This window comes from Eubalaena glacialis, chromosome 9 (genome assembly GCF_028564815.1).
Source record: "Eubalaena glacialis isolate mEubGla1 chromosome 9, mEubGla1.1.hap2.+ XY, whole genome shotgun sequence".
In the NCBI taxonomy this organism is placed as follows: Eukaryota; Metazoa; Chordata; class Mammalia; order Artiodactyla; family Balaenidae; genus Eubalaena; species Eubalaena glacialis.
The window spans coordinates 69081300-69097053 of NC_083724.1; the positions used below are offsets into that span (position 1 = coordinate 69081300).

Sequence of the window (15754 nt, forward strand, 5' to 3'; positions counted from 1 at the left end):
GTTTAGTAGTCTCAGCTTAACTTCAAATAAAAGAGGCAGAAAGCCAAGTAGTAAAGCCAAAATATATAAAAGAGGTGTCGACTTATGTGCTGAGATTTGAGAACTTTAGGGTGTATATTTTTCAGAGCTTCCATCTATTTATTGTGCAGGAATCTTTTATGGTAATCTTTTCCCATTTTACCATCAGACCATTGAGGGTTCCTAATATTCTGAGGGTAAAACTTAGCACTAATAAAATTTTCTAAAGTCATCAAGTAGCTGATAAATTTCCATATATGTTTTCATCATGGTGTAGCAATCTCAAATTTCTGGAGGATAGAATAGACACCTTACTAAGCAATTATAATTCTGTTTTCTTGCACAGGAATTTTTATGGAGGGTGAGTGATTAGGACCGGATGGAGGGGAGACACGGACTTTGGAGGAACAGTGACGAGATAGGGAAATGCAGTGAGAAGGATAGATTTCTTCAGTTACTACAGTCCAAGTGGTCACCTAAATATAATTTCCAGTATTTTCTTGATACTATCAGGTATTAATATTGACTTTATAAATAAAACCAAAGAATCAGAATATGGCGTCTCTACCATGGCACTCATATAATAATTTCAATGAAACAGCAAAATTAGGAGAAAAGGCCAACCACCGAATATTTAAGGCTAGAGGTAGAGCAGAAGTGTATCCCTCAGGGAGGAAAATGTCATCTTTAAAAAGAGAAAAAGTTATGTTTCTCCTGACCCTGAATCTGTATTTTTTCAGAACCATTTTAAAAGCCTTTCGGATGCTACCACCTTAGCTGCTGAGATTATAATCTTCTACATTTCACCCAGTGAGTAAACTCTGGGAAGCTTGACCCTCTTTTGTCCCACAGTGTAATCTGATCCACCTGTCATCATCAGGGGACATCTGGGATCCATCTTATCTTTCCCACTGGCTAGTTAATTAACTAGAAAATGTTTTGAATTGGATTCATTTGTGGCAGAACTCCATGGACTTTATGAATTATAATGGGAGTACATTAAAGGTCAGCTTTTATTTTTGTGCTTTTAAAGAAGAAAACTCTGACACGGTTAGGATTGAGTGCTTTAAAATTGGAGAGAAAAAGTATTATATTGTATTAAATGGCTAAATGCAGTAATTCATGGGATCATCTGACTATGTTAAATAAAATATTTTTTTTTCAGAGTGAGGAAGCCCTAGCTCAGTAGCCTGACACAGAGTTGTCAATCGTCAGGCATTACAGTTAGTTGGAAATAGACAGAAGGCCAAGAAATGCATTCCTTTGCTCTCTCTTGCTCTGTTTCTACTGGACAGTGTTTCTGGCTGAAAGCTGGGGGTCTTTAGTCCAGAGTGTATTTCCCACACCATTTTTTTTTGCCAGGTTCTTGGTGGGGGTTGTGTTTAGTTCAAATAGCTATGAGAATTTTCAGCAATTTTATTTGTCTTCATCATTACTACCTATGAGATATTTAAAAGATGATGCCCAGGATAGGATGTTAAATATTTTTCAAAGCAGTTAGGTCATCAGTTTCTAAATCTAACTTTTCGGAGGATCAAGAACTGTAGTGGTTTCATGCATCAAATTATAATTCAAAACTAAAAACTTTGTACATGATGAATCTCTATACAAGTAAGAGTTATTGTAATTATTATTATGATACTTGTGGGACAAGAAACTATGATGACTTTGCTTGAGTTTCCACTCCTGCAGCTGGGTGATTCCAGATGCATCAGGAGTTCAGTGAGTGTCTTGAACTATGCTTGAGATGTTTTGGGTTCAACAAAAGAAGCGTTTGCCAAATCCTTCTTCCCTTAATTTTTAAACATGTGTATTTCAAGGGAAATTTGATTCATATGTTTCTGATTCATTTACACTTAAATCATGAAAACGTTATTTTGTAAGAGCGATTTGATGTCCAAGGAGCTTTCTGAACCTGTTTTATAAGCCCTCTTAAGTCCTTTTTCTTAAAACAGGAAGTTGCATTTTGCCAAGTACAAATAAACTCAAACATTAAGAAGGTTCAAGTTCAGTTTCCAACTCTGAACTCCAGGTTTTAAGTGCATTCTCAATTTAGCAAAATATATATTCCCACCCCTACAGAAGTAGGGGCAGGAGGAAAGACCATAGTGATAAAAGTGAGTAAAGGTGTTCACAAGTGTTATTATTCTCAGAGACATTTCTCCAGTTGTGAAAGTTTATAAAGCCTGTAGCAGGTGTTCTCAGAGCTAGTAGATATAGGTGAATGGCAAACAGGAACATCTGTCTGCCTGTTAATTCTCTGTGATGTGTTTAAATATGTCTACTTTTTTGTCACTGAAAAGAAAACCAAAAAGTCTTAATAGTTTAGCTTCACTTTTTAGTAATTTTACTTTTGACTGACTTTCAGTCTTATTTATTTTAGTAAAGGTGGGAAGACTCAACACATTTTGTTGAACAGAAGGGACTCATAAGAGATTCTGTGGGAGTTTTATGTCTGTACTAAGATGATGTAACATCAATTTTAAAATGTAATTGACACTCCTTTCTTGCAATTGGATAAATGCAGAAAAGTATCTCAGGTTCATACTCACAGGTCTCTTAATTATATATTATCCTTCTTACTTAATGCAGAGGTGATTCAACCTGACCCTGAAATTCCCTTATAGCTGATTCACTTTTATTTATAGAAAAAGAAGGTAAAAGTAATTATGAGGGAAGTTTGGGACCATTCTAAACAGTTTGCTCGGTATTCTGCTTTATTGAGTCCACTTCAGTATTTCTTCTGTACTACTGAGTAATCAGCTGACTCTTGGAATGACAGGTATCATGAAACTGAAAATACTTTATTTAAAAATTATTAATTAAACTATCAGTTCAACTGTGGAAGCCCCCATGCAGCGGCCACCAGGGAAACGTGTTAATCATATAAAGCTGGTTTCATTAAACTTGCTAAACAAGGGGAAGAAGCACCCTGACAGTCTGTAGTTTCTCAGGTGGGGGAATTTAGGGAAGAAGACTTGTAGAGTTTGGGGCTGTAGTTAATTACAGGGTTCTTTCAGGACAGAAGCTAGTAAATGAGGTCTAGTTGGAGAATGGTAGGATTTGTAAACTGGGCAAGTTGTGGTCTTGCCTTTGGAACATAAGTTCATGAATAATTAATGTTAAATTTGTTTGTGTTCTTATCTTGGAACACATCGTCTGAAAGGAGATGGGGTTAAAACATTTGAGTTCAGATAGTTTGTGTTGCATCATACAGTTTACCTGTTTTGTGATTTATAGCATAGGTTTGCAGATAGTGAGTTTTGTTTTATTTCTTACAACAGACAACTAACTATCACAACAAAGTGTAACACACACTTATTGACTGGTTTAATGATCTTTAAATTTTTTTCAGACAGTATTCAAAATCACTTAAGCCTTGTTGGGTACCCATGTGTACTTTATTTATTTAAAGAATAAATAAAATTTATTCTTTTCCTTTAGTACTACATTTTATTCACTCTGAGAACATATATGATACTAACAATAAAATGCCTTTCAGAATTTATATTGTATTTTGAGCTAGTTTAATTTCAACTGAAATAAGTAATTGTTTACATCCATTTTGCCTAGGAAGAATTTATGCTTTCTGAAATATTAAAGCCTTATATGCTACTTAATAGTAACACTGAAATTTGAGGAAAGAGTCAGGATTTCATTTTATAAAATAGCATAATGTTATTCTCACAATGTTTATTTAAATGTAAACAGATTTTCAGAGGAAGAAACCGTGTAAAAGAGAACTCTTAAAAGTGATAATGTAGTAATCAGGAACTGCTAAAAGGCCACATGAAAATTCATTATTTAAGATAAAAAATTTTAATGAAAGACTTCCCTGTCATTAATATCCATCCTTGTAGATGGATATTCTACAATCTTCCATAATAAATCCTAATCTGAATGCAGGTACAATAAAATAGACCTACTTATCAAAAAGCTTCTCCGAGGGATAGGTGATATTTGTCTTTTTTAAATTAAATCATAATTGTTTTCACGAAAGTTTATCATTTATTAGCAAATAGCCATGGTTAGTTATGGTTTTACATTTTAAAATTCCATTTATAGAATATACATGTAAAACATTCTTGTTTTCTGCTGGTCTCAGCCAGTGTGATTTCAAATTCAAATTCAGAGACTTTCCTAATTCTCCAACGACACTTTCTCTTCAGTGGCTTCATTAAATAATCACAGTAATAGCTACCATGTACTGTCTGTCTTCCTTGTGCCAGTATTTGGCCAACAAAAGCTCATGAAATTCTCACTATGACCTTGAGAGCTGAATATTATCATTGCCTCTGTTCTAAACACAAGGAAACGTAGGCCCATAGAGACCCACCATATTGCATCCAACTCCCATCTGAGGAGGAAGTCCAAAACATTCAGCCATGCTGCCTGAAGCTAAAGAAATTCAGGTGTAAATGCTGTTTTCTCTATTTTGGTCTCCATGTTTAATTCTGGATACTGTGTAGCCTAAGTATACTGTTTTAGAAAAAACTCACAAACAACCCCACAAAAAAATTTTGAACAAAATCATCGTAACTTTTTGCTCCTAGTTGCTAAAATAACATTTTGTCATAGCTTTTGGTATCAGAACGGAAAATGACAGTGATACTTTTAACTAACCCTGTGACTGTACTCAGTTCTACTTAAATTACAAGGAAACAAAAATGATGTTGCAATGTGGAGGGAATCCATGGACAAATAAACATCTTTGAAAAAATATATTTCAAGGTGGTTACTTTCCCAACTAGTATCCATCAGATCTATTTCAAGCTGGTTTCTTTCCCATTTCACTTCTATCAGAAAATATATTTCAAGGTGATGACTTTTCTCAAATCTCTACCTTCTGAGGGCCAAATAATCATATAACCTTTCAGATGCTATGGGAGGGTCCATCTGTAATGACAGAACATTTGCTTTGTTTCCTAAGACCTGGAGCACATAGCTGCTCTAGTTTTCTGTTTGAGGCTGTTCTCCTAACCTGTGCTTCTCCCTTCCCTCTTCGTCTTCTCCAGGACTGCCCACCAGAAGCAGGTGATTTCCGAGCGCAGCAGTGCTCAGCTCATAATGATGTCAAGCACCATGGCCAGTTTTATGAATGGCTTCCTGTGTCTAATGACCCCGACAACCCATGTTCCCTCAAGTGCCAGGCCAAAGGAACAGCCCTCGTTGTTGAACTTGCACCTAAAGTCTTAGATGGGACTCGCTGCTACACAGAATCTTTGGATATGTGCATCAGTGGTTTGTGCCAAGTAAGTGCTGGCTTCTTCTCATTCTGTTTTTCCAGAGGGTTTTGTGTCAGTAGCTTTTGTGTAGTCCTGCTATCTGAATCAGTGTTACTTTTTCTACAGTTTACAAATGATGACCCATTTGAAAATTGAGGTTCAGCTTCAGTTAAAACTACAAGAGCTGTATTATGTGTTAAGGAAAAGTGGACTAGAGTTTCTTCTTTCCTTTGAGTCTCACTTTAGAAGAACCAAAATTCTTCAATATTGTGTATCACTTTTGTACTAGACTCTGAAATTACCTCTACCTTGGTTGTCCCTGAAATAATATGGGGGTGTGTGTGTGTGTGTGTATCTGTATTCAGAGGCATCAGCTTTCATTTACTTAGAGCTTCAGAATCGCTCAGGTGAGATTGGCTCTAAAATCTCCACGTACACTGTACGAGAACTTGTTGCTTCTCTATCATGACTACAGTTATGCTGAAAATTTAGACAAATTGTAGGAAAAGGCATGGCAGTGTCAACTAGGTCGAATTCAGCCAGGTAAATCTTTAACAGGGAGAGCAAAGAGATTTGATTTCTGGTATCAATTTTTCAATGTCTACTTTAGGTGGGGAGTTAGTAAAGTGAGGGAGAGTTAATACGTTTGCCATCTTGATTTCAGAGTCTATGCTTTGGATTAGGATGACCAGCCTAGTTTTTGGAGCAAGCAGTTGCTACAGTTTCCTGTGTGCTGTACTTGACCATTATACTTTTAAATTTCACGTAGTAGACAATTTGAGAATCTTTGCCTCTCCCAAGAAGACATTGGTTGAAATTTTTCTCTCTTCAGAATTTCTGATATCACAACTAGCCATATAAGAATAAACTTAAAATGTGTTTCAGTAATTTGTTGTTTCAAATTCACATGTTTATTTAAAAGCTAAATCTGTTTTCAGATGTAAAAGGAGTAGCTGTAGTGTGAATGACTACAAGAGGTATGAGACGTCCTACAAGGTTCTGTGTAGATGAGAGAGAGACAGACATACTAAACCTTCACGAGGTCTAGAATCATGAGACAAATAAACTGTGACAAGTCCAAGCACTTCTTAGATAGGAGGATGGAGTGATGTTTACATATCTGTAACTATTTTACTATTCTAAAGCTAGGAAAGGCCTAAGAGGTGATCTAATCAACATCCTAAAAAGCAGTATATTTGAATCATTTGTGATACTTGGTATTTGCTTCCTTCTCTAGAACTCTCAGTGGTGTTGAGAAGTAATTATGGAAGCTACAAAAGCTTTGGGAATGACAGAGAATTGTAAAGCAAATATATACAGAAAGGGACTATGTTGTAGGGAATGGCAAATAAACATAATAATAATTTCTTATGTATGTGTAGTGTTTGAACAAAGAAAGACAGATTTCCATTTTGTAAATGAGAAAAAACCAGGGACCAGAAAAGTTGTGTGATTTTCTGAAAGTTATATGGTTGGTCATGGAAGAAATGGGATTAAATTTCAGGTTCCCTGATATCTAGTCCAGAGTCGTGGGTACTATATTATACTGATGAATGAACCAAAATAAACAAGATTGGCCAGCAAATTAGGTTTCATTTGTTTCTGCTGCATGGGAATTCAATGTGGCCTCTTTTTTTCCTAGACTAACCCCGCCAGCTGGCTTCATGTACCTTGGCAACTGAAGCAAGAATACTCATGCCTCCTCAACTTAGATTCTTATAAGTGTGACCTGTTAGATTTGGGGACAAATGTAAATTAGAGAATATCTGAATAGAATGGTGGTGTACCTAGAAATTGTAATCAGTTATTATTCTTTTCTTCATTTATTTGTCTTGTTAGAGGCAATAGTAAGGTAAAGGGATGGAAGAGTTCAGATTGCATTTAGATTCTAACAAGTAGTTTGGTCAGAGAGCAGGATACCCCCCAGGTACTCAGTAAGGAGAGAGAGAGGTATTTTGGGAGAAAATCATGGTGTCTTGAAATGGCAGACAAGACCATGATCAGCAGTGGGTGGCCAAGAAAGAGTTTTAGTGGAGAATAGACATAACCCTAGCTCTGCTTTAGAAAGATGAATATAGCTGCAGTTACAGGATGCTTGAAGTGGAGCTTGGACCACTTACAGGACCCTGGAGGCAAAGAGACCAGCTGAAAAGGAGGCTCTTAGAGCAGCCAAGGTGAAGAGAAGCATGAACCTTGGGCCAGGCCAGTGACAGCAGGAACAGAAAGGAAACGATGTCTAAAACCAAGAAGGAGTTTTCATTTTGACTATAATCAGAGCAGGGGAATAGTTGTTAAAAAAAAAAAATCAAATTAATCATGCTCAGGAATCAAAAACTACCACTTAATATGAATTTAAGTGATATCATTTTTAGATCCTTGCTACCATTACCATAATGGCCTTTTTTTTATGATTAAAAACTACTTGACTTTTATAAAAAGGAGGGAAGGAGCAGAAAGACAGCAATGTGAGAGAAAGACAACAAGGTGAGAGAGGAATATGATAGAAGTTTTCCCAAATTGATAACAATCCTAAAGATTTACTTGGCTTTGCCAATAACAAGTTTGACATTATCAAAACAATTAAAAATTTTTTCTTATCCACAAAAAAATGATAGAGGAATAACGATGGAATACTTAAATGCAATATATACTTTTTCAGAAGAACAAGAGTGAGGTTAGTCAACAAAAGAAAAGCGCTCACTGCTACGTTGAAAGAGTGGACATACGTAAATTCCATCCTACTTAGAAAAAAGTTCCTTTATTTAGGTTGCATCTGTATATCGGTGATTAGCATTTGTGGTCTTTGGTAAGAAACATTAAGAAGTCATATGTTCATAATCTTAAAAACACTGTCAAAAATCTTAACGCTAACGTAAATGTACAGTTTTTATAAAGAGCTTCTCCTGGCTTCCCGAAAAAAGTCATCTCCTCTGCCCCATTTTCCCTTCTCTTCCATTTCTACCCCATTTTGGGGGAATTCTCAGCTCTTTCACTGGCTTCATTGTTGTCTTATTATCCCTTTTTGTTGGTAAGCTGCTTCAAATATTTTTGATGCTAGACAGATATAAATTATAAACTGTAGAGAAGCAAATGTCTAGCTTTGGACGTAGTCTTACCTTGATAGAAAATGGCAGCGTAACTAAGAGATTTGTCATTTTTAAGTACCAATTATTTCAGTTATGCCTGTTTAATACTCAGCTAAAATCCACTTCCTCAAAACCATCTGAGGCCTTAATTCTTAAATAAAATTATGAAGACTTTGACTTTTAGAGTCAAAAGATTTAGAGTCAAAGCAATTTACAAATATAACTATTTCACGGAGGAGGGAACCGGGACCTGCGGACAGTTCCAAAAGTCGTAAATAAGGGGGTTATCTGTATTTGTAGTGAATTTGCTTCAGGAAAATTCTAGAATCATTGCTACTTATAAGAGATACCTTATTCAGTAATATTAGGCATCGTATTAGGCAGTATATTCACTCTAATAGTAGTAGTAATAATAATAATAAAATATCCTCCATTTTTTAGTAACTACCATATCTAGGCACTTTACGTATATTTTTTAAAATATTTACAACTCTGCATATTAGGTGGCATTGTCCTCATTTCACAGATGAAGGACTGAGGCTCAGGTATATTATAGGACTCTCTCAGAAATACCCAGCTCTGACTCCAAAGCCCGTATTCTTCCTGGTGAGGCTAGCTGGACCGAGGCAGTGTGATGTTGACTACTGGTCCCCAAACTTGACTGCCCTCCAGAATCCCTTGGAGAGCTCTTAGAAGATACGACTCTTAGGCCCATCCTCCAGAAATTCAGGTTTATCCATTTGATGTTTTTAAAACACTCTCCCTATGACCCTAGTGTTTGGCCAGATTTATGAACCGCTCGCCGATTAGAAAGCAGATAGCATTTAAAGTCACAAGATACAGATTATAATCTGGATTTTCTTTAATGATCTGTGTAATCTTGATCAAGTTGCTTACCCTTCCTAAATTCTATTTTTACTCTGCAAAATAAGATTATCTCACAGACTGCAGAGCACCAAGTGAGATAATTCATGTGAAACGCTTAATAAACTGTCAAGTGCTGTGGAAAAGTAGAGTACCCTGAACATTTTGAATTGCAAAATATATTACTGTAGTGGTTCCCTGTGTGGAACTTCATAACCCTGAAACAATTCAAAAAAGTTTATAGAATGAGATAAAGTAACCTACTTCTTATTCTGCTAAGAACATTCAAAAAGAAAAGGAGACCTTCTATCATGGACTTTCACCATCATTTCATAAATGAAGTTTTAATAACAAGAAAGCGATAAGAACCTGATTTCAGAATGAAGGAATGAAGGACAAACCTTTAAATTGAATATCGTTTGCCTTATGAGAAAGTTGCGACCCTGTACTTATTTTTCGTTCTTTCTCCAGGGCACAGAAATTGTTACTAAGAGTGAAAGCACTACCTTTGCGATCATCTAGTCCAGCCCTGAGAAATATTGCTGTGCTAGGTTATGCGATTTTCCCAGGATCTTCCAGCTAGTTAATGGCAGACGGGAGGTCAGAGAATGTCACTGTTTATCAGCATTTTTTAACTATGCCCCCTGTGTTGTTTCTTCAGCCTCTCCCACAGGCCAAAACCTTGTCCAGCTTGAATTCTGTCATTTACACATGGAGACAGTAGGTTTAGTGAGTGTCTTTTCAAATCACATCCTCCCCTTGACATCCCCACTAGAATCTGAGCATTGTCCCCGAGGGGTAGTTGTGTTGATGTGTCTCCCCACCTTACATCTCAGACTGAGAAACACTGGGCTTTTTATTTGCTCATGATCATTCTAGACTCGATGAAGTTGGGGATAAAGCAGAGCCAGGAAGGCAATTTGTCATCCATGAAGAGTTAACAGCAAATGCTCTGGAGTCATCATGCCTGGGTTTGAATCTAAGCTCCACCACTCACTAATGTATGACTTTGAGCAAGTTCTTGAGGCTCAGTTTCTTGAGGATAATATCTGGAACTACCTGATAGGATTGCCGTGAGGGTTAAGTGATCAACTGCATTGAAGTGCTTACTATGAGCTTGATCAGTACTAGCTTGTGGTAGGAGTAGTACTCAGATTATTTCTTTGACTTTTCCCTCTTTATGGCCTTTTTGAGTGCATGGTTTAAAGTGGTTATACATGCTAAAGGGGATCCTGACTTCCCAGCGAATGAACAGAGCTTCTGTTAATTTCCTGTTGCACCGTTCTTTGCTAATAGCTCCATGCTGCACCATTATCAACTCCTGATCCAGGGCAGTGAATTGCATCCTGTACAGAGTTAATGAGCCATTGCAAATAGGATCAGCTCTATTAGTGCTGCTGTTATTCATTTATTTTCATTATCCAAATTACCCCATTTATATTTGTTATAAAGCACAAAGCCTGTTTCTGTTTTAAATATTAAAAAAGAGTAGCATAAATTTACAGATAGAACATGTGCTGCTGTTAAAAATAATTTTGAGGTTATTTTGAAGTCAAATACAGAAAAGTATGTTTTATTTCATAATTAATGAAATTCATCAGTTGTTACCTAATATACATACATCAAAAGACAAAGTGCAATTATAAGCCAGCTCTTTTTTAATGAATCTGCATATTTATAGTACTGCACAGTGCTGTGTCAGAAAACAAGGCGTTTCGAAAAGGAAAAGGTGAATTCCTTTCCAGTAATGCCTTATATAATGTTGCTGGAAAATGAATAATACAATAAAGAAATAAGCAATAAATTGGATCATGGAGTTTTGAGGTTTATACTGTGGTGACACTAAAATGAACCACAGCTCTAACAAAGAAGTTCTTTACGTTTTTAATAATTCCTATGGTGAGTAGTTTGAAATGAATTGAATGGAATGCTTATTTCTCCATCTCTGTCTGTGACCTAAGTCACTACTATCAAATGTCTACCAGGTATTCTAAAGGTAGTGATGTCAGAAACACGGACTTGGCTGTTTTTCCTTCTGTGTTTCGTAATCTAATTCCACATGGAAGCATGGCGTTGCTTCAGAGATTTAATGCATCATCTTTCTTTTTCTCCCCTTCGTGTGACACAGTAAAGATGAAATGAACTGCTTTACTGCCTACTAGTTGAATTTTAACAAATTATTTAGTTTCTGAACATTGTTTATCTGTTCTCCCAATAATCTGGTGGGTACTGAGCTTACAGAGTTAAATATCATCCCTCAGGAATCGTACCTTTGTAGGGCTATTGTGAAAAATTCAGTTTGTTTGTTTGTTTAATAAATATTTACTTAAGAATTAGCAGTGTGCTAGATCCTGGAAATACATGAATGGACAGGAAAAAAACACAGTCCCTGCCCTCTCTGAACTGACGCTCTAAGGGAAGATGCGCCAAGTGTAAAGGAAAGTATACTATTACCCCTATACTGTATTCACCTAACTGTGAACAGGAGTTTACAGTGAAAACAGGAGTTTCCTTTCTATAATACAGATCTGTCTTCATTTCTTATCTGCTTGAATCATTTCAATTGCATTCTATCACCATCAGGATAAAGAAAGTCCAAATTTCTTTACATGGTAGCTTTCTTTACTGGGTGGCTTGAAACAAAAGAAATTTATTCTCCCACAATTCTAGAGGCTAAAAGTCCAAAATCAATGTATCATCAGAGTGATGCTTCCTCTGAGGCTCTGAGTATAATCTCTCTTTGTCTCTTCATAACTTCTAGTGGTGGCTGTCAATCTATGCCTACATCTTCACGTGGCCTCCTCCCCTTTGGGTCTGTGTATGTCTCTGTCTTTACATGGCATTTTGCTCCCAACGTCTCTGTTTTCTCTTCTTATAAGGACACCGGTGATATTGGCTTCTGGCCAGTTCTAATTGAGTATGACCTCATCTTTTTTTTTTTTAATTTATTTATTTCTGGCTGCATTGGGTCTTCATTGCTACACACAGGCTTTCTTTAGTTGCGTCGAGCAGGAGCTACTCTTCGTCGTGGTGTGTGGGCTTCTCATTGCGGTGGCTTCTCTTGTTGCAGAGTGCAGGCTGTAGGAGCACGGGCTTCAGTAGTTGTGGCATGCGGGCTCGGTAGTTGTGGCTCACGGGCTCTAGAGCACAGGCTCAGTAGTTGTGGTGCATGGGCTTAGTTGCTCCGTGGCATGTGGGATCTTCCCGGACCAGGGCTCGAATCTGCCTGCCAATGCTCGTGTGCCCTGCATTGGCAGGCAGATTCTTAACCACTGCGCCACCAGGGAAGCCCGAGTATGACCTCATCTTAACTTGATTATATCTGCAAAGATCTATTTCCAAATAAGATCACACTCACAGGCACTGGGGGTTATAACTTCAACATATCTTTTTTGGGAGACACACTGCAACCCACAGTAGCACACATCCCAGTTTATTTGTACATAGTACAAACATATTCATATATGCATATACATACATACATACATACATGTATATATATCCATATAATTTTGAATAGTTTGTAGGAGCCAGAGTGGGAGAAATTTAGACTGTCATAAGTAGAAGGAATATTTGACCGAACATGGAATCAAGAAATGCTCAGAGGAAGAGATAGCTGGAAAGACCTAACTAGCGCCTAGAATTGAAGAAGGAGAGTGAAGAAATAAAGGGCTAGAGAGGTTGTCAGGACCTGTGTCATGAGGAGCTAGATAAGCTATATTAAGAAGCTTGGGGTTTGTAATATTGAGAGACAAAGAGTGCCAGTGAAGTAATTCAAACAGATGCAAGATAAAGTGAAACATGTATGTTAGGAAGAGTGCTCTATCTGCATTGAGGGCAATGGATTAGAAGGGACCCAAAATTGGTAGTGGGAATACAAGGGCGGATTTCAAAACAAATCAGGAGATAGAGTCCCTGGACTTGGTGACTGGTGAAATAAAATAGGAGAGAAAAATTGAGAGTTGAAGACAATGCTCTGGCTTCTAGTTTGAGCAAAGCATGTTGCTGCTGTTCACTGGGGTGTAGAACGTAAGAGAAGGGCCAGGCATTGGTTTGGGGCGGTACGAGGGATGAGGAGATGCTGTATGTATAGCACACCGTCTGCCATGTGATTGTCACTCAGTGAATTCACATCCTTTCTTCCTCCCTCTTACGTCTTCTTAAGTGAGTGGTGTGATTCCATCAAGTTGGTATGGTCACTATCCTGTTTATGTATGATTAAAAATTTGTCAGGTTACCTTTTCTGTGATCACATGCTAGTTAGTTAACAAGTCAACTTAAGCGTTTGTCACTTTTGGGAAAAACTGAAGTCAAATGACTGTAGTTCCTTAAGGTATCCTCTCTATTTGAATAGCTAAGAGATAGAGAAAGTGACACTCCGTAGGGATTCATTCATCTCAAACCATCTCCTTCCTGCCACCCCAGTTGGGTCCTTTATTTATTCCTGTATCATCTCTACTCATGGAAAGGATTTCTTTGCCATATGAGAATTTTTTTCATCTTGATATTCAATTTGTGGGGCAGAAACCCTTCTTTTTTAAAATTTTATAATAACTTTATTTTTTGTGCTCTTTTGTTGTTTTTTAAATAAGCACTTTTACAGTTTTATTGTTTAACATACGTCACACACACAAACACACAGATACATAAACGCTTCTTTCTATAGCTTTCACAGAAAAACTTTCTGAAAGTTATATCTATTTAATTTCTCCTTTGAAATTCAGTGTGCACTGGGAAAGACAAAATCATGGATTTTGTTTTCCCAAAGAGATTCAGTGAAGTAGATGAAAGCAGTGTGAATCTAACTTAGAAAAAAACTTGCAAATGTTATTATTTTTCGTGCTGTTTAGTTTGCAGAGTACACCACGCATATCACCATGTGCTTCTTGTACCAATTTTGGGGAATATCTTTATTATTTCCATCTTATAAATGAGGAGATTTAGGCTCATAGAAGGTCATACAACTAGAAAAAGGCAAAGCTACAAGTCAAATCCTATTAGTTCTATTATATGTCACCTTTCCTCTGAGAAGATATTTCAATAATGAAGCAGAGTATCAGTAAGCACACATCTTTGTTAATAGGGGTATGAGCATGTGTAGCTGAGTCAGGGAACTCTGGCCTCGGAATTCTGTGTTCTAGTAAATGAAATTTCCACCAAGATCTGGCAGCTTTCTTGATTCATCCTATGATGCTTTGTCTCATGAATGAGTCTTTGGGACACTTGTTTGTAGAAATAATGAATATGCTAAGTTTTACCAAATCATCTTTAATATTGTTTCAGCACTGTTAGTAACTACAAAGTTTGGATTTCCCCAAATTACCCTCACTTCTTATACTAACTTCAAGTTCAGGGCTCCTCAAGACTACTCTCAGGTTTGATAATTCACTAGGACACACAGAACTCACTGAAAGCTGAGTTGTACTGTTGTACTCAGTTACAGTTTATTACAGCAAAAGGATACTGATTAAAATCAGCCAAGGAAAGAGGTACATACAGCAGGGTCCAGAAGAGTTCAAGTGCAGACCTTCCAATTGTCCTCTCCTGGGAGAGTGGTGTGGATGGCACCTACTTCTCCCAGCAATGGTGTGTGACAATGTGTATGGACTACTGCCAACCAGGAAAACTCACCCAAGCCTTGGTATCCACAGTTTTTATTGAGGCTCCATCACATAGACTTGGTTGAGCGCCCGCACGGCTGACCTTCGTCTCTAGCCCCTCCAGAGGCTGAGCTGATACCATGAGGCCCAAAGCCCTCATCATAAATCACGGTGTTAGCCTGGACTCTCTGGCATGGCCCAAGGCCCCAGACAAGCAAAGATACTCTTACTGGTCAGTGACAAGAGTTTAGAAATTGCCTCCCAGGAGCCAAGGGCAAAGGCCAGACCTCTCCTTGAGCAAAGTATATCCCTTACCACACAGTACCTTTTTGAAGCTATTTATCCATTCAGTTAATATTTAATGCTTACTATTGAGCATTAGGCTATCCCCTGGGGCATATAGCAGTGACTAGGACTCAAGCCCTCCCCTCAAGGAGTCCATAGCCTCAGTTTTAGTAGCTAAAGAAAAAATAGTGCCCAATTTTTCCCTCATTTACTGTCTCTAACTTTGGAGAATCACCTTATTACCTATGAGAAGATTCCATGAGAATTACCACAACATTCACACCAACTAGCCGTTCTTTTTGTGTGGGTAGGACTCTTGACTCTTGTTGCAGAATGGTGCAGCTGCTTTGGAAGACAGCCTGGCATTCCTCAAAATGTTAAACATAGAGTTACCGTGTGACCCAGCAATTCCACTCCTAGGTATATACCTAAGAGAAATGAAAGCATGTGTTCCCCCAAAAAAACCATACTCAGATGTTTATAGCAGCAGTATTCATAAGAGCCAAAAAGCAGAAACCACCCAAATGTGTATCAACTAATGAATGGATAAATGAAATGTGGTCTAATCATACTATGGAATATTATTCCACAGTAAAAACGAATGAAATACTGATCGATACATGCTGTAACATAAATGAACCTGCAAAACATTATGCTAAGTGAGATAAGCCAGTCA

The 15754-nt window shown here is 37.4% G+C and overlaps 1 protein-coding gene across 3 annotated transcripts in view; it reads left to right on the top strand.

The window, feature by feature from the left end:
* Positions 1–15754, top strand: part of ADAMTSL1 (ADAMTS like 1) — a 465052-nt gene that overhangs the window by 97999 nt on the left and 351299 nt on the right. For all 3 annotated transcript variants that reach the window (XM_061200460.1, XM_061200461.1, XM_061200463.1), the window contains exon 4: positions 5034–5270. In XM_061200460.1, coding sequence (XP_061056443.1) covers positions 5034–5270 — 237 coding nt within the window. The remainder of the gene's footprint in view (positions 1–5033; positions 5271–15754) is intronic.